Source organism: Protopterus annectens, chromosome 11.part0 (assembly GCF_019279795.1).
Source record: "Protopterus annectens isolate FY-2018-M chromosome 11.part0, PAN1.0, whole genome shotgun sequence".
Classification (NCBI taxonomy): Eukaryota; Metazoa; Chordata; order Ceratodontiformes; family Protopteridae; genus Protopterus; species Protopterus annectens.
In genome coordinates, this window is record NC_056745.1 from 1201951861 (window position 1) to 1201970725 (window position 18865).

The following is an 18865-nucleotide window of genomic DNA, read 5'->3' on the forward strand; positions in this document are numbered from 1 at the left end:
CCACTAGCCATCCCACCTGTGTTAGATATTGTAGATGTGTTTTCGGAGTCTAGTCTTACCCCTGACTCCTTACCTCCTGCTAAGCCTGACGGATATTACAGTGTTCCTGACTCTCATAAATTCCTTTTTAAATACCCTGCTGCAGACCCAGAAACTATTTCACAGGGTCCAAAAGGAGTTAAGGCTTCCACTGCAAAAAACCCTACCCCCTCTGACAGAGATTCTAGGGCACTGGATAGATGGGGAAAAAAGGTTTACACATCTGCAACCTTGGCTATAAGGGCCTTAAACTGTCAGTTTCATATGCTCAAATATCAGCAACATGTCATGGCATTGCTTAAACAGAAAATGTTATTAAACTCTGAATGTGCAGAGAACAAGGGAATGCAGGATTTATTGCATGCAGCTGAACAAGTTGGAAGGCATACTTTGCAATGTGGTTTTGATTCTTTGGAGGCCTCCTGCACGGCCGCAGTTACGGGTTCTGTAATTAGGAGGCATGCTTGGTTAAAGGAACAAAATCTGCCTGATCATGTCAAAGTTAAATTATTAGATGCACCTTTACAGCATGATACTTTGTTTGGTATTAAGGCAGAGGAGGTGTTAAAGAAAATGGAAGACAAAGCTGAATCTATGTAAACTGTCAAAGATTTTTTACAAGTACAGCCACCTAGGTTTAGTAGGCAACTGGCCTACAAAGAATTGGTCCTTTCCTGTGTCAGACCGACCTCAAAGGGGCAGATCCAGACGCCCTAGAGGCAGAACCCAGGCGCAAGATTCCTACAGGTCAAAGCAATGGGGTGCTTCTACCTCCAACGTTGGAGAAGACAAATCACAACCATACAGGAAACAGTCCCAGTGACTTCCCCTTGCCTGCACCAAGCAGTTATCTCCTGGCAGCACCCTTAGGGGGAAATTATCACTTTTTTCGCAAAATTGGCACATTATAACCCAGGACAAGTGGGTTCTAAATATCGTGTCACAAGGGTACAAGTTCCATTTCCATACCCTGCCAAAGGCAAACAGCTGGCCAGATCTGCTAAAAAATCAATGGGCAGAGGCACAAAAACCAGTCTCATCCCTCATGGACATGGGGGCCATTCAACAAGTACCAGAGCAAGAGCAGGGACAAGGATTTTACTTAAGACCGTTCTTGGTACCAGAAAGGACAAGACCTGGAGACCAATACTGGACCTATCTATTCTGAACACATTCCTGGATATACCAAAATTCAAGATGATGACTTTGCAGCAGCTTCTGCCCATGCTGGGCAAGAACGCTTGGCTGGTGACTCTAGACTTAAGAGGCATACCTGCATATCCCAATCAGACAATTATGCAGAAGATACCTCAGATTCAAGGCTGGCTCAATGCATTACCAATTCTCTTCACTGCCCTTTGGCTTAGCTACTGCGCCCAGGGTCTTTACAAAGTGTCTGGCACCAGTAATTGCATTCTGCAGACAAAGAGGAATACAAATATATCCTTACGTGGACGACTGTCTAATTCAAGCAGAGAACATGGACATTCTTCTGCAGCATCTGGCGTTTGTGAAAAGACTTCTAACATGCCTAGGGTACACAGTCAACGAAAAGAAATCAAAACTAGTACCCTCTCAAGAGATAATATTCCTGGGTGCAAGCTTAAATACAACTGCACAGATGGCTTATCCCATGCCAGACAAACAAAGACTACCTATTTCCAAATGTTGGCAACAAAGGCCCAGTTATCTGCAAGAAAAATTCTGCATGCTTTGGGTTTCATGGCATCCTGCATCCTACTAATTCCATATGCAAGACTGCATATGAGGAAACTTCAATGGTACCTAAAAAGTGTTTGGACTCAACATTGCCACAACCTGGAAACAGTGATTACTCTTATTCCCTGCCTACAACAGGAGTTTCGATGGTGGGCAAAGGCTTGCCACCAAAACAAGGGACAGCCATTCACATTACCCCCAGCCAGGCAGACACTAACAACGGATGCATCAGATTATGCCTGGGGGGCCCACATGGCAGGAAGATGCATTCAGGGCACATGGTTCTCAACCCAAATGAATCTACATATCAATCAAAAAGAGATGCTAGCTGTTCAGAATGCCCTGATTGCCTTCAAGGACCTACTTCATCTGGGACAACTACTGATAAAGACAGACAACACCACGGTCATGTGGTATATAAACAAGCAGGGGGGCACACATTCTTACCCCCTTTGCAGACTAGCCATGACTTTGTGGGACACAGCATTAACTTAACAAGTACATCTGCAGGCACAATTCCTGCCAGGAAGGAAAAATACTCTGGCAGACGAACTAAGCAGAAACATCATGGATCCCCACGAGTGGCAGCTGGATCCACAAGTCTTCAGCATGGTAACAAGGAAATGGGGATGCCCAGACATAGATCTATTTGCCTCCCCTCACAACTACCAGCTAAAAAGATTCTACACAAGGACTTATCATAGACAAACATGGAAAGTGGACGCCCTATCTTTCAGCTGGAAAAACCTATGAGTATATGCCTTTCCCCCTCTGCCTCTCCTCCCCAAAGTACTCCTAAAGGTCAGACAGGAAAAGCCAAAAATGATACTGATTGCCCCAGACTGGCCCCCAATCCTAAAGACCTTGTCTCAATGTCCAGCTTGGACCTTACCTCAAATACCTCATCTACTGTCCCAGCAAAACAGTCGGATCCTGCACAGCCAACTCAGGACTTTAAACCTGGCAGCATGGCGGATAATGTAGTCATACAAAACACAACCTCTCAGTAAAGCTGTGATGGATGTCATTTTGGAGGCCAGAAGGCCTAGTACTAGAAAATCTTATGCTGGAAAATGGAAGAGATTCTGTGCTTGGAACCAGGCACAAGGAACTGATACAGCTGTGCCAAATATTCCTCAGATTTTGCAATACTTAACTGAGATGCTGGACAAAGGCCTATCTTTTTCATCTATTAAAATTCATGCCTCTGCCATTTCGGCTCATTACAATACAGAGCCACCAATCTTTTCTCATCCCTTATTAAAACAGTACGTCAGAGGACCCAGAAATTTAAGGCCTCCAAGGAGATCACCATTGCCTGCATGAGACTTCAACTATGCCTTGGGAAAACTCACCCTGCCTCCTTTTGAGCCAGCTGCAACTGCTGATATAAAGTTTTTATCTTGGAAAACAGCTCTGCTCCTAGCAATAACTTCTGCAAGACGAGTTTCAGAGCTACAGGCACTCAGGGCTGTGGAACCTTTTATCATTTTTTATCCAGACAGGGTCTCTCTGAGGACAAACCCAACATTTATGCCTAAGGTGGTGTCCAGCGTGGTCCTTAACCAAACTATTCATCTGCCAACTTTTTATCCAAATCCAGAGAACAAGGGGGAGAATATTCTGCATTCTTTGGACGTACACAGACGGCATAGATTCTACTTGGACAGAACCAAAGTTTTCAGGAAGACAGAGCAATTACTAGTGGCATATGCTGCAGGATCACAAGGAAAGGCTATCTCAAAGCAGACTATTTCCAAGTGGATAGGCCACTGCATTCGTTTCTGCTACTTACACCATGGCAAGCCAGTGCCTAAGGGCATTAGGCCACATTCAACCAGAGCTGCAGCCACTTCAGCAGCCTTTCTCAGGGGAGTACCAACCAAGGACATTTTAGAGGCTGCTACTTGGAGTTCAGTGCACACCTTTACAAAGCACTGTCATCTGCCACTCTACTCTAAATCCAGGGCAGGCTTTGCCACTGCAGTTCTGCAGGGCCTCATAGCCACTCCTAATGCTGTTTAGCTCCAGCCTCCCAACCATAGCTTTGGGACTCTACCCAAATGTAATGACTGCAACAGTGAAACACGAAGAACATAGTACAGTTGTGTACACTTACCATAAATGTAGATGTTCGAGTGTATTCACTGTTGCAGTCCAGGTTACCCATCCGCCATCCCCCCTTTTCTTATGATGGAACCTATCTTTCCTTCTCTGATTTATACAACCTATGTGGTGTATTTGTTTGTAGATGAAGGTAAAGTTTATATTGGTGCATGTATTTATATATATATATATATATATATATATATATATATATATATATATATATATAAATTTTGGCTACCCTTTTAGGGGGCACCTGACATCTGGGGCAAGAAAAACTAAAGAAAATGGCATCAGCCGCATCTTTTATACCCCTGACGACCTGACGTCAGGGAAGGGGCGACAGCAGCCGACGCAGGACCCAGGACTTTGGAATTCAGGCCGACTGAGGGCAACCTGCCAGCAGGATTACCCATATGTAATCACTGCAACAGTGAATACACTCGAGCATCTACATTTATGGTAAGTGTACACAACTGTACTTTTCTCATTGTCTGTAGGCATCCTTTCCTATCAGGGGTTGATATCAGTCTGTAAACTGCAGTACAAACAACGTCTTGACCTCATCCCACTCTATCCTTTCCTTCTCTAGTTATTTACTCTGAATACCTTGGTTCCTTTGCCAGTTTTCTCCAGTAAATTGCAGACTATTTTTATGTAGCCCTACTTGCAGTCACCCCTATTGGCAAAATCTCCTTTCTCCATTGTCATTTTGATTTAGTTGTTAGAATACTTTCTGCTACTTTATGAGTATAATATTCCGTATGTTATTATTTTCCTTAAGGATCTGCTTACACAATCCTACTCTCTATTTCTTGAATTTCCTCCGCTTTCATTATCATCCCTTTCCATTTTGAATTATAACCTTCTGCTTGTGTTAAGTATATGAGCAGCAGATGTGTAGCTCTAAAATATCTCTTCAAATCGGGTAATCCTCAACTACCTTGTTCTAATAGAAGGATCAGCTTATTCTGCTTAACTCTTGCCCTCTTCCCTCCCAACTCTTTATTATTATCCACAGCTTGGTTGATTAATAAAAATATGCCTGACCTGTATATAAAACGAAACGAAAAACATTTTTGTTGCTTGTATGTTACTATCCATAGCATTAAACAACAACCTCTAGTTTTCTCACTTTTTGATTATCTTTTGTTTAGTCTCTTCCCACATATCCTTAGCTGCTGTAACAGAAGCCATATTTCTAAATAATTCATTTTATTGTGTCTCAATGTGCGAGTATTGCTGAACCAATTTGTGTGTGGATACATAATTTACGGCAATAGCCTTTGTTTTATCTTCATTAATTTTATATCCTGAAAGGAACTGAAACTGTCGCAGAATGTTTGGCAACACTAAGATGTCCTTTTCTGGATTTATCTGGTGCAGAATAATGTCATCTGCAAATAAAGCCAACTTTTCTTGACTACCATGCTGATTATATACTTGCATTTCTGAATCCCTTATTCTTTTGCCGATGGCTCTAAATATAAAGCAAATAACAGAGGACATGCCTGCCTAATTCCTCTGTTTAAACAACTTATCAGAGAGGAACCCCCCCCCGATCCTTCATATATCCTCCTAATTAACCTTATTAATTTATCAGGAAATTGAAATGTTTCCATTTCCCTACTCATAAAATCTCAGCTTACTCTCAAATGCTTTCTGTGCATCAAGACACACCACCAACAGTGTTTTCTTATGTTCTGTTTCCCTCTGGATCATCATTGTTCTGTTGATGTTGTCAAATGTTTGCCTACCCCCAACAAAAACAAATTTATGCATATCTGTCAATTTTGGCAGCACATTTACCATTCTTTTAGCTAATATAGACATAAACATTTTATAGATGTAAATATTTTGTAAATCATGGTTTAAAACTGAAATGGGTTCATATGAAGCTGGGTCCGATTGATCTTTGCCATCCTTCAGTAATACAGCCACTGCATCTTTTTTCCAAGATGTTTGCGCTTTCCCCTCCTTTTAAAATACTGTTCAACAAAACCTTCCACATCTTTATCACTTTCTTCCATCCTAGCTTCCAAACTTATATGAGAATACCATCTATTTCTGGAGACTTTCCTGCAGATTGATTATGCATCACCATTTTTATCTCATCACCTCCAATATTAACTCTCAGCTGTTGAGCTTCATCTACCTCAAGCATTGACATAATTAAGTCTTCCATAGATATTTCCATGTGTGCTTTTTCTTAATTTCCATGTCTCTGCTTTACACAAATTTTCATAACATTTCTGAGACCAGATAGCTTAGTGGTTAAGGTCTTCGCCTCCCATGCACAAGGTACAAGGTTTGATCCTGACCTCTGACCAATGCCTGTTTGGAGTTTGCATGTTCTCCCTGTGTCTCTGTGGGGTTTCTTCCATGTCCAAAAAACATGCTGAGTGTTTCCATCTGAAGCTCACCAATGAATGGAGCTGTGGCAGCACTAGCCACTCGATGGTGTAAAATATGGCTCTAGGTGATTGTCATGTTTACTAATGTCGCCAAAAATGGGCATGGGTAGTTACCGGTTATAAGTGGGTTGAGGACCCGGCCTACTCTGACCCATGCCAGGGACCCTTACTAATGGTGGGAGGGGTATATGTGCCTGTATTGGCCAGTGTGTGCCCGCATAAAGCCCAGCAGCCCTGGGTCAATAAACTGCTGGCTGGCCGGTGTCTAGTTGCCCAGCCTGGATTACCTGGGATAGCTCTGTTGAGCAAAAGCTGGACGTAAAACCAACCAACTTGCCAAACATGACCTGAGAATTGCTACACTTAATGTAGGTTCACTGACAGGATGCAGCTTGAAAGTGGATGATATGGAGGGGGCTGGACATCCTATGTATCCAAGAGATGAAATGGAAGGGCAGTGCAGCAAAGCTACTTGGATTGGGATCCAGAATCTACTACTCAGGTGGAGGGCAGGCTAGAAATAGTGTAGGAATTTTGGTGAGAAAGATACTTCAGAAGGCAGTAAGCGATATCATCAGAATTAATGACAGACTCATGGCAGTCAGACTCCACTGTAATGATAGGGCAGTATTCATAATCTCAGCCTATGCGCCACAGTAGGGTTGTGATAGTGAGGAAAAGAGTGCATTCAGATAGCAGTTGCAGGACCTACTAGATAAAGCAGGACAACATGAATTGGTGTTGATAATGGGTGACTTGACTCTACATATTGGGACTGACAGAGCAGGATATGAGGACTGCCCGGGTACACATGGGTGGGGCAACAGGAATAAAGAAGGAGAAGCCATTCTAGACTTCTGTCTGGCAAATGACTTGATAGTAGCCAACACATGGTTCATAAAGAGAGACAATCACAAGATCGCATACAAGAGTAGTCAACATGCAACTCCAGTAGACTTCGTCCTAGTAAGGAAAAGGCACTGGGGTAGAATCCATGATTGTGAAGTCATCCCCAGTGAAATAGTTGGCCGACAGCATAAACCACTAGTTGCTGCAATCAGGTGCAAGCAGTGGTCAGAGAAGGCTCTAAGGTCAACAGAGACCAGGCTGAAGACCTGTAAGTTGACTGGAGAGAAAGTACAACAGTTCAAGAAATTATTCAGGGCTGTAGCACCCCAAGAAGAGGAGGAAATAGGTGGAGTTGAAGAAGAATGGCAGCGCTTAAAAACAGCATGTGTAAGGACTACAGAAAAGATATGTGGCAGAGCCAGGTATGGAAATGAGGTACATAAGGAAAGCTGGTGGTGGAATGCAGATGTCCAGGAAGTCATCAAAAGAAAGGAGTAGTGCAGGAAGTAGTGGGAGGTAGAAAATACTGACCAGGCTAGGAAGGACTAGTGGTTGGCTAACAAAGAAGCTAAAAAAAGAAGTTGCAATAGCAAAGAATGGGGCATCGGAGGCACTCTACTAACTTCTGGAAAGTGACTCAGTAAGGGGCACAAAGAAACTATATTGGGTTGCAAGGCAAAGACGAAAGCTAAAGAAGATAGTCAGACACCCTTCATAAGGCATGCCAGCAACAACCTGCTCACCAGTCCAGAGGACATCAAAGGCAGATGGAAGGAGTATTTCCAGTAGCTTCTGAATGAAGAAAACCCCACAGAAGCTGTACTGCCCCAGAAACAGCCTACCATGAGAGAAGAAGAGCCCACCCTAGAAGAAGTAAGGACAGCACTAAGGAAGATGAAGTCAGGAAAAGCAGCAGGCTTAGATGAGGTCACAGCAGATATGATAAAGATGCTGGGTGAGATAGGGGAGAAATGGCTCCTGAGGGTTCTAATAGCAGTGTGGAGAGAAGGACATATCCCAGATGACTGGAGAATAAGTATACTTGTGCCAGTGTACAAGAACAAAGGGACATTCACAACTGTGGGCAGTACAGAGACATCAGACTCCTATCACATTGCCTGAAAGTTCTGGAGAGGGTGATTAATAAATAGATACACAGAGTAGTAGAATGTAGGATGGGAGATGAGCAGTTTGGATTCAGATCAAGATGCAGCACAACTGACCTGATGTTTGCATTGAGACAGATACTTTAGACGAAGCTAGAGATGAGGAGAGAGTCCAACTGGGCATTCCTAGATTGGAGAAAGCATATGACAAGGTCCCAAGAAAACTGTGGGCAGTACTGTGGTGATTTGAAGTCTCAGAAACATTGGTAGAATTAGTGCAGGCTATTAACAAGAACCCAATGACTCAAGTATGAACAGTGTTCGGCCTCACAGAGGGGTTCCCAGTGTGAGTGGGTGCACATCAGGGTTCATCTCTGAGCCCACTGCTGTTCATACTGGTGATGGACTACATTAGCAAATAGGTTGGAGGGGATGGATCAACAAAGCTGCTGTATGCAGATGATGTGGCAGTACAGGCAGACTCTGAGCTAGAACTTCAGCAAAGGATAAGAGAATGGAATGCAAATCTCAAGGAACATAGGATGAAACTAAGCACAGATAAGATGGTGGTAATGGCAGCAAATTGGGAAAATCAGAAGAAACTGAGAATAGAGATAGAAGGGAAGGTGGTGGAACAGGTAAACAGCTCCAAGTATCTGGGAAGGGTAGTTGAGGAGAAGGGTAGTCTGAATGAAGATGTCAAAGCTTGAATCAGAGGGGCTGCAGCCAACTGGCTTAGAGTATTGGGTGTAGTCTATGACAGGAGAATGCCAAAGAAGCTGAAAAGTAAGGTGTACAAGCCAGTGGTGCGACCAGTACTACTGTATGGTACAGAAACCTGGGCAGTAAAGGCAGAACAGTTGAAGAAGCTAGAGGTGAAGGAAATGAATTGCTTGATACAGGTGGTAGGATGCACACTGTGGGACAGACGAAGAAATGAGGACATGAGCAGAAGCCCAAAGTAGCTCCAATTGCAGAAAAGATCAAAGAGAACAGATTATGGTGGTTTGGGCACATGTAGAAAAGCAGAAGACAGTCTGGTGAGGAAGATTTGGGAAGGTAAGAGGAAGCGAGGACGTCCAGCAAAGAGGTGGATGGATTGTGTGAAAGAAGATGTGCAACAGGCATGAGTGTTGAAGAAGGCAGCAGTGTGGCACTGAATCGAGATAGTTGGCAACAGTTAACATAATACCCTGACCCCATGTAGAAAAATGGGAAAAGGGGGGCTGATGAAGATCATAAAATTTATGAACTCTCTCTAGTACCTCTCCAGGATCTCTGCTTATTTTCTTTGGTATAGACTCCCTAAGTTTGGCGATAACCCTTTCTACTTTCTGTTGCCTAAGTCATTGTGCTAAAAGTTTTTGTGATCAGTAGTTGTTATCAGGAAATAGCGTCTTAACAGTAATCTTTCTTAACTTGGGCTAGTATCCAGATAATCCCTTATTTTCTCTTTAGCACTCTGCATTTGCACCTCTTAGTGTTTTGTGAGATTCCCCTTATTATGCAATACTTTAACCTTTGTCAGCCCCTCTATGTAATTCCTATTACTACTTAACCATATTTTTTTCTCTTGTACTTTCTACTGTATTTTTAAACTCAGTTTTTAACTTTGTCCCACTCACTAGCTATAACTTCCGAAGATGTTGCTTTCTTCCCTAATAACTCTTGCAAAATTCAGATCCAAAAGACAAACTAGGAATACCAAACCACGACAAGGAAACCACTTGCTGCTTGAAACCACTCATTTGTTGAGTCAAAACACAAGGTTTAGCACTTTCATTCCTTTGGTATGAAGTTCCTACCATAGGTTCATAGGAGTGTAATAGGCTATTGGCCCTAGGGCCTATATAAGCCTAGCCAAAAATGTACCCTGGCTTTCGCCACCCAAGAAAATTATTTTCCTGTGCCCCTGTTGAACAGAGCCACAGAAGTGATCCCTGGGATGAATTTCCTATCTCCCATCCAATCATCAAGATTTTTCTTGAAGAATGCTAATGAAGACCTCTGTTTGACATAGATAGGTAGTCTGTTCCAGAGTATGGGAAGTTTCTGGGACAGGAATCTATCCCTCCAGCATGTTCTGTTTATTGTGGTGACAAGGTTTAGGTCCCTAGTGCGTGTAGCTCGGAGGGATTGGGATTTCTTTAAGTGGAGCATGTCCAACAGCTCTGGGTTTGACATAGCTTTGTATGTTAGGCAGAGATCGCCTCTGAGTAGGCGATATGTGACAAAGTAAAGCTGGAGTTTTTTGAGATGGTCTGCGTACGGCTTCTGTTTGAGGCCAGTAATCCTCCTTGTGAGGTATTTCTGTGGCCTTTCCAGTTGTTGTAGATGTCTTGTGAGGTACATACCAAAAGGAGCATTGTACTCTATAATTAGAGGGGACCAATGACCTCTTTTTTTCTGGATGAGAAACCTTTTGTGATGAGGTGAGCCACGTAGAAGGATTTCCTGACCACTGTGGCGATGTGATTATCAAAGGAGAGACTACTGTCCACCTGTGTCCCAAGGTCTCTTATCACATTTTCGGCATTAAGTAGACTACCAGCTATGTGGTAGTTCATGGGTACATAGTTTTTACCAAAGGGGATGACAATACACTTTTTGGCATTGAGCTTCAGGCCATAGCTTTGACACCAGGCATCTGTCTCAGTGAGGCCCTTTTGTAGTATGTCAACATCGTTAGGAGTTTCGATTATGGCTGCTAGTTTGCAGTCATCTGCAAACTTTGTTAGCCAAAGACCTTCTGTGTTAATCTGTACTTCAGAGAAGTAGATACCAAACAGGAGAGGACCCAGGGCTGAACCCTGTGGTACTCCACTTGTCACTGGTCTGAAGTCGGATTTGGAGTCTGCTACTTTCACAGTGTGGGTTCTGTCCATGAGCCAGTTGGCAACCCATCTTGTGATATAGGGATTTATACCTAGTTTAGTGAGCTTATCTATAATTCCAGAGGGGGATGGTGTCGAAAGCCTTGGCGAGATCTAGATAAGCTGTGTGAACCACCTTACCTTCATCTATGGCTTTGGTGACTGCTTCAAAGAAGTCAATCAGGTTTAGGAGTCATGATCTGCCTTTTACAAATATGAACTGGGTAGGGTCCAGAGTTTGAAGATTACCAATGTCTTTGTTTATGAGTTCCATGATGATACGTTCCATGGCCTTGCAGACCAGGCTCGTCAGGCTAATGGGGCGGTAGTTCCCGGGGTCCATTGTGGCTCCCCCTTTGTGGAGTGGGATAACCGTCGCAGCGTGCCATTCAGTGGGCGCAAAGCCTGAGGTGAGGCTATGACTGAACATGGTACTTGGGTAGGGTGCCAGTTCATTCTGTAGTTCATGTAGAACACAGCCTGGGATATTGTCAGGTCCCATGGATGCTGTGTTCTTGGCTTTGGAGAGTGTGTTTTCTACTTGTGCAGCCGTGATTACAGGAACTTTGCATTCTTCCGGTGTAGAGATGGGCCCTCTAGGGGGTGAGGGGGGGGTAAAGTTAGCACTGAACCTATCTGCCAGGATGTTGGCAATATCAGTTGGTTCTGTATATTTAGTGCCATTGTGCTGTAACTCAGAGCAGATCTGAGTGTTGCCACTGAGATTCTTGACATAGCTATAGAATGCTTTGTGGTTGTCTTTAGAGTCAGTGGCAATTTTGTTTTCGTAACTAGCTTTGGAGGATTTTACGAGGGATCTCAGCCTCTTACAGAGGTTGACCAGGGCAGGGCGTTCCTTCAGTCATGGGATTTTACTCTTTTTTGGAACAGTTTCTTTCTTCTGTTGTAGAGTTTGTTTATGGCAGAGGACTACCAGATCGGCTTCCTTTTTTTGGAGGGTAGCATCTTGGTTCTATTAGGGATAAGCATGATCCATGCACTTGTGTAAGTGCTTATAAAGTGCATCTGTGTAGGATTCAGCAGTCATACCTCTGTTGTCCGTCTGCATGGGTGTCACGAAGTTTGCCACTTCTGTCTTAAGAAGTGTGAAGTTGGCTTTGGAGAAGTTTTTTATGGTGGTTTCCCCTAATTGGGGGTGGGGGGGATGTGGATGTCTAGGGTGATTAGCTTGTGGTCTGATGTGACCAATGAGGAAATGACCTCTGGTGTGGAACACCGGTTGCCCATGTTGGTAATGACCAGGTCTAGGATATTACTGCTTCTGGTGGGGGTGTAAATAAGTTGATCCAAGGTGTTGGAATTTATGAATTCCAGAAAACGTTGAGCAAAAGAGTAGGTACATGAGTAGTTTTCCCAGTTAATGGTGGGGTAGTTGAAATCGCCCATTATTAGGGTGTTAGGTTGTACCCTAATATTTTCCAGTGTATCAAGAAATGAGGAGTGGGAATCCTGGGGCATGATGGGGGGTCTGTAGCAAGCTACAATTTGGATTTGCGGTCTTGCCCAGAGTTAGTTGCACTTGTGAATATGGATACGCCTCCACCTTTAGTGCTTCGTTCCGGGTTAGTTGGCCGAAAGGTGTGGTATGAATTATAGCCTGGTAATGCAGGGGTGCTCTCTGGAGCATTGAACCAGGTCTCTGTCACTGCACAGATGTCGATGTTCTCCATTTTAAGAAGTGCCTCGAGTGAGTGCATTTTGAGGTTTAGACTTCTAGCACTGAGTAGCATTACCCTCAGATTTTGCTTGCTTGTACCTGTTACGGTGGTGAATTTGTCATTTGAACCTTGCCTAAAAAAGGCACTATAAGAACCTTAGCCAGTATCCGGAATCCCAAGGGCGACAGGTGCAAGCCACTTCTGGCAAAGCACCGTGGTCTGTCAATCATGTCGTCCCAGGCAGACAAATACTGGATCCCCTTAGAATGACATGAGAAGCTTAGCCAATTGTTGAAGTCAATCATTTTGTCCTTGTACTGTGGCATCATTCTGGGTGATGGCAGGATGCTACTCAGGGCCAGGGTCATACCTGCCTGGGCTACAATATCGGAGAGCTCCTCCAAGTCTCTTTTCATGTAGTCCAGGTAGGTACGTCTCAGGTCATTCACACCAACATGGACAATGACAGTGTACAGAAGAATGAAAGTGTTAAACCTTGTGTTTTGACTCAATAAGTGAGTGGTTTCAAGCAGCAAGTGGTTTCCTTGTCATGGTTTGGAACTCTTACACATTTGCCACTTCCCTTTCCTTAAATTCCTCTTTTTTTAACAGGTATGAAATTTACAGTTACTATTTGATTGGATATTTTTATCACATGCTTTCTTTAAAACGTATTGTCATGTTTTATACTGATGAAGAGCTAAGTCTCGAAAGCTTTGTTTTTTTCTGTATATATTAAACTAACTTTGGTGTTTTGATTTTGTGATTTTCTTTGTTAGGAAACAAACAGACCTGGCTGTTGGTGCAAGAATGAATAGTGTTATAGTGTATGCTGGGAGAGGGACTTGGAGTGTAGGCCTTATGAGTGTGTTTAGAAGCCATTCTATAAGATTTAACAGCAGCTGCCCTGTGCATGAGCATATGACCAGCCCATCATGTCTGCTTTCCTGTTGGTAAGAAAGAACTGAGAAACTTTACGTTTGATGCTTGATCCCTCTTTTTGATCTTTCAAGTAGAGATATTGGCATGGGGCTGGTATCTGATGCTCGTCTAATAAAAAACATTAGGAAACTTTGTTTTTGCTCCCTACTCCATTTGTGATCATCACGCCTTCCACTATTCACTTCATTGACCCATTCATTCTCTTCAGGACAGCAGCCCTACAGCCCATTTTTCCCCTCAGGGTGAGAATCAGGTGCCAGGAGTGGTGCCACCATTAGTGGTGATGGTGAGGGAGGGGGATCTTGTCTTGGCCCTACCATTTCCCTTTGCATTTTTCTTTGACTCCTGTAAGGTTAGGCATGCAGTGGGAATTGGGTAGGAATGAAACTCACTTTTATAAGAAAAGTCTGCCTACAAATGCTGCACCCTCCCCCCGAAGAAACTACATCCCCTGGCTCTCTGGTCTCCATCACACTAAGGAGGATGAACAGAACACACATTCCTGGGCATGCAGCTTTCACCCTGAGAGAAGAAGCAGGCTCAGCTATTTTATTCTTCCCCACCTTCATTTTGCTCCTCCAGTACAGTGACAACTAATTGATCCTAGGTTTTATGAGCTGTAATCAAGGCTCCATCCCGGTGTGCCATGGAATTGACTTAGTAAAGTCTTGCTGAACTGGTGTCATTCACTGGCTGAAGGTTCTTGTTAATATATGTATCTTGGTGCCTGATCTTTTAGACTTTCAAAGATGTATTATTAAAGTAGGTATTTAACCTCCTCTCCTGTGAATTCAGACAAATAGCAAAGGCACTGAATACAGGAAAAAAACTCGTAAAAAAACGTAATGCTCCTGCTGTACACATAAAAGGTAAATACATTAACTAAGCTTCTTTTCAGTTTCTACACCAGTCTAGTCAGTAACTTCTTGCTGTAAATATGTGCACACATTCTCTTAGTAGATAATCAACAATGCTACCTCTGTCTTGCATGGTAGAACTGAAATTTTGCTTACATAGATAATGGTAGATTACATACACATGTTGTTGTTGTTGCGTCTTTCAGCTTGTCCCGGCTAGGGGTCGCCACAGCGGAACTCCGGTCCGTTAATTATTGGTAGTTGATTTTTATGTGCTGAGTTACCAGCCCTGATGCACAACCTTCAACGAAGGTACGCCCATTCACGCATGTCTCCATGCAGAAGACACTCTAGCTGAGAATCGAACCAGACAGCTTCTTACTGTGAGGCTACAACGCTACCGCAGCACCACCACTGCTTTTATAGAGATTACATACACATGTAGTTACAGAAATTCCTCTATTATATGCAAGTAGTATGAGTAATTACATGCACCCTACACGTCTCTGTAGTTCACATAATGTAGCCAAAAAGAAGTAGATCAGGTAAAATGGATAGCTACATAATGTATGGGTTTGTAGTTTGCTGTCTGCATTTGAGTTATTAAATAACCTAGTTGTCAATAGTTTCTGTTTTAGCCACTGCCTATCAAGTAACTGCTAGCATATTTTAATGTGTGCATTATTCTCATTTGTGCACACAGTGCAATACAGCTTAGTAGTCATGTTCACATCACACTGCTATGACTCCTGTGCTGTGTAACACTGTAAGCTACTTTGTTCACTTTCTGATACCAGCTGTGCTTGTATGTAATACTATAAGGTAATTGTGCTCAGTATGTTATATCAGCTGTGCTCTGTATGTGCTTTGTATTCCTTGTGTACCTGGATTAAGGCTGGAAATGTTTGGACCAGCCCAGTTACCTGGTTCTAATTAAAAATATGTATTTTTTTTCTATTTTGTTTTGCAGTGCAGCAAGGTAAAAGCTTGTGATATGTGAAACATGCAATGTTTAGGTAGTGATATAAGCCTAGCTTTTTTTTTTTCGTGCAGAAACAACTGTCAAAATTCCTGGTGATATTATAAGTAGTTTGTATTGACTTGGAATATTGCATATGTTTTCCTGGTAGGTTAAAGATAGTTCTGAGAACAGTGAAAACTCGTTGAGTGTGGCAAACAGTGACTCTCCACCACCAAAGCCTCCTCGAATTCGCAGGTACTGCTGTTAATGGTTTATTAAGTATTCACCAGATGAATATTTTGAAAGAATTCAGTAACTACAAGTATTTTCTAAAAACAGTAGAAAGCATTTGCTTCAGTTGCATTGCTAAATATATGCAGTAAAATTTTGTGTGAAATCATGACTTGGAGGCCACATGGAATGGGAATCTGTTGCATTTTATTCTGATATCCCCATCTCTGCCAACTGCTGATTTATTTTTGTCTCATTCACATGCTTGGAAAGTTGTGCATCCCATGGTAGCACATAACATGATGTTGTGCCTTGGCAGGAGGTTCCCCCAATTGACTGGACTTACTGGGGGGATTTCTTGCAGTCCTCTTGCTTTTTGGCAGGGGTTTGAGCCCCTGAAATGGATGGAGTTGCAGAAGAAGCTGAACTAGGCAGTAGACCTTTTAATGTCAGTTTGTTTCTTCTGTCAATGAGGGCATGTTGATTGAAGCCCTGACAGGTGGAGCACAAAAAATCTAAGTGGGCAGCAGCAAGGCACACCACAAACTTGGCATGGGCATCAGAGAGTGGGATTTTGTGCCCACAAGTCACACACTTCTTAAAACCTGTGGGTTTGGGGTCAGACATAGCTAAGGAAAAGACCTGCAGAGCAGACACACATACACACACATGCACACAACAGAGGAAAAAAAAATAATACAAGGTAACTACGTGGGCTAAGAGGATAGACTGACTGCATGTCACCTAGTTGTTCTGTAGTTTGGTTCTGACATATTGTGTTTGTTATAAAATGTTCTTATGTCTGATGTCTTCTGTGTTACTGCTTTTGGCAGTCCACAAAAAAGGAGTCAAACCAGCAGTTTCTCTCTCTGCTGCCTGGAAGTGATGTGTGATGAGCACAACATTGCTCTTAGAAGTCCATAACTGTCTGATCCAACTATATGGGAAGTTTAAGAACAAACTCCTTTGGTGGAATACTTGTGTTAACAAACTGTTTAACAAAAGAAATCATCAATTCATACGATAAATTTCCCTTACATCAAAAAAGAACTGAAAATGGTTAGCAAAAATTTTAAATGTACCATTAGGTTGTGTAAAGCAGAGTATGAACTCATGGTGCCACCCAGGTAGCTTCAGCTATGTCAGGAAGCTAAGCATTAACAGTCTAGAATACTACTACTACCCACTCAGATGCCAAGGAAGTACCCAATATCTTATTAGGTAACTTATTTCCAACTTTACTATACACACCCACTCAATTATCCCCCCTTGTCCCCCTAAAATTACCATAGACCAAGTCCTGTCAGCCCTATTTAAAATTAAAATGCCACTTACGTTAGCCCTGATAATATACCAGGTTGCTTTCTTATTTGCACCAAATATAGACTGTCTGAGCCTCTCCTTAACCTTTTTAATCTCAGCTTTTCTACAGGTTACTTTTCTGATAGCTGGAGAACTGACATTGTGATCCTACTACATAAAGGTTTGTCCTACCAATGATCCAGGCAGTTAGACACCATGTCCAGGCTCATTAATACAGACGTAGATATAACCTCCTGTCCCTTAACCTAAACCAGTTTGTCTTTTTCAGTGGCAGATTCTATATCCTTAACATTGTAAACTTCGAAAAGCTCAATAAATCCAAAGACAATGACCACTGTGGGTCATACTGCCTTTACTGACTTTGTCAAAGCCTTCAGTACACTACAGTTTAGTAAAATTAAATGTTCTTTGTGTTTCATTGTTGCAGTCATTACATTTGGGTAATCTGCTGGCAGGTTACCCTCAGTCGGCCTGAATTCCAAAGTCTTTGGTTCCTGCATCAGTTGCTGTCCTCCTCTTCCATGACATCAGGGGTATAAAACAAACAGCCGGCGCCATTTTCTTTAGTCTTTCTTGCCGCGCGGTGCCTGAAGCAGAAGCAGTTGGCAAGTGCCGGTCGGCTGTCTCCTGAAAATTTCGAATTCGAGTTTCAGAACCGAAGTCTTCACTAAAGCTAAGTACCCCATTGGGGGAACTTTTTTCTTGCTCCATACCGATGTCAGAAAAAGTTAATAATTGCATTACTTGTGGGAAGCAAATACTTCATAAGGATTTCCATTTATACTGTATTCCTTGCCTAGGCCCTGATCATAACTTGCCTAGCTGTCGGTTTTGTGCTAGATTTAACCATTGCACTATTAAGCATCGGTATATCTTTGCCTCAAAATATTTTGGAAACAGATTTAACTATCCTGAAATGTCGTCGGATAGCAATCAGACTACCGGAGTACACAAAAAATGCAAAGAAAAGGACAGAGACAGACCGTCGAGGTCCAAAACTGACGACTAAGCTTCTCCTAAGCCAGTCGCCAGTTCGCCGGTACTCAGTGAGGCGCTTTCGCAGCCCCTGATACCCGCTACTTTCGAGTCGCAGGCCCCTACCGAGACCCATGTGGAGTCCGGCATGCTGCGAGATTCTCAAAGTATTGTACCCGCGGATGTCTCTCCCTCGGATGGGTCCGGAGCCACTGAGCAGGCACCGGCTTCTGAGGGTGTATTCAGGCCACAACATTTTTATATAAAACCGATGCCAGCTTCAAAATCAAAGACAAAAGCAACTTCTAAAGCTAAAAAACCGACGCATGAGCCACTTGCACTGGCCTCTATGCCCAAAAAACAGATGATCAAAATGGCTGAAGACCTAATTACCTTGATCAGGGGTTCCCAACCCCCTCCTGATAAGAGGCCTAGGCAAGACACTGATTATGAATCTTCAGATCAGGCTTCTGTTTCTTCTGATTCCTCTTCTGATTGGGAATTATTTATACCACCCTATGAGGATTCTGATGCAGAGGAATCTATCCCATCTGCATCTCCTCCTGAAGATTATTCCTTTGGAGAAACCTTGCATACTTTGAAGGGAGCATTTTCACTGGGAGAGTCAAGATTTCTCAGAATCAAAAAAGAGGCTCAGGGATTTCTTTCTTCTCCCTCAGCATAGGCCTTTAGCCATACCTCCTGTTTTAGACATTATGGATGATGTGCTTTCAGAGTCGAGCTTTACTCCTTACCTCCGGCTCCTAGCAAGCCAGACAGATATTACAGGG

At 43.0% G+C, this 18865-nt stretch overlaps 1 protein-coding gene across 1 annotated transcript in view; it reads left to right on the plus strand.

The window, feature by feature from the left end:
- Positions 1-18865, plus strand: part of PTPN12 (protein tyrosine phosphatase non-receptor type 12) — a 3019581-nt gene that overhangs the window by 1333552 nt on the left and 1667164 nt on the right. Inside the window, exon 12 of the mRNA XM_044088562.1 lies at positions 15715-15800. Coding sequence (XP_043944497.1) covers positions 15715-15800 — 86 coding nt within the window. The remainder of the gene's footprint in view (positions 1-15714; positions 15801-18865) is intronic.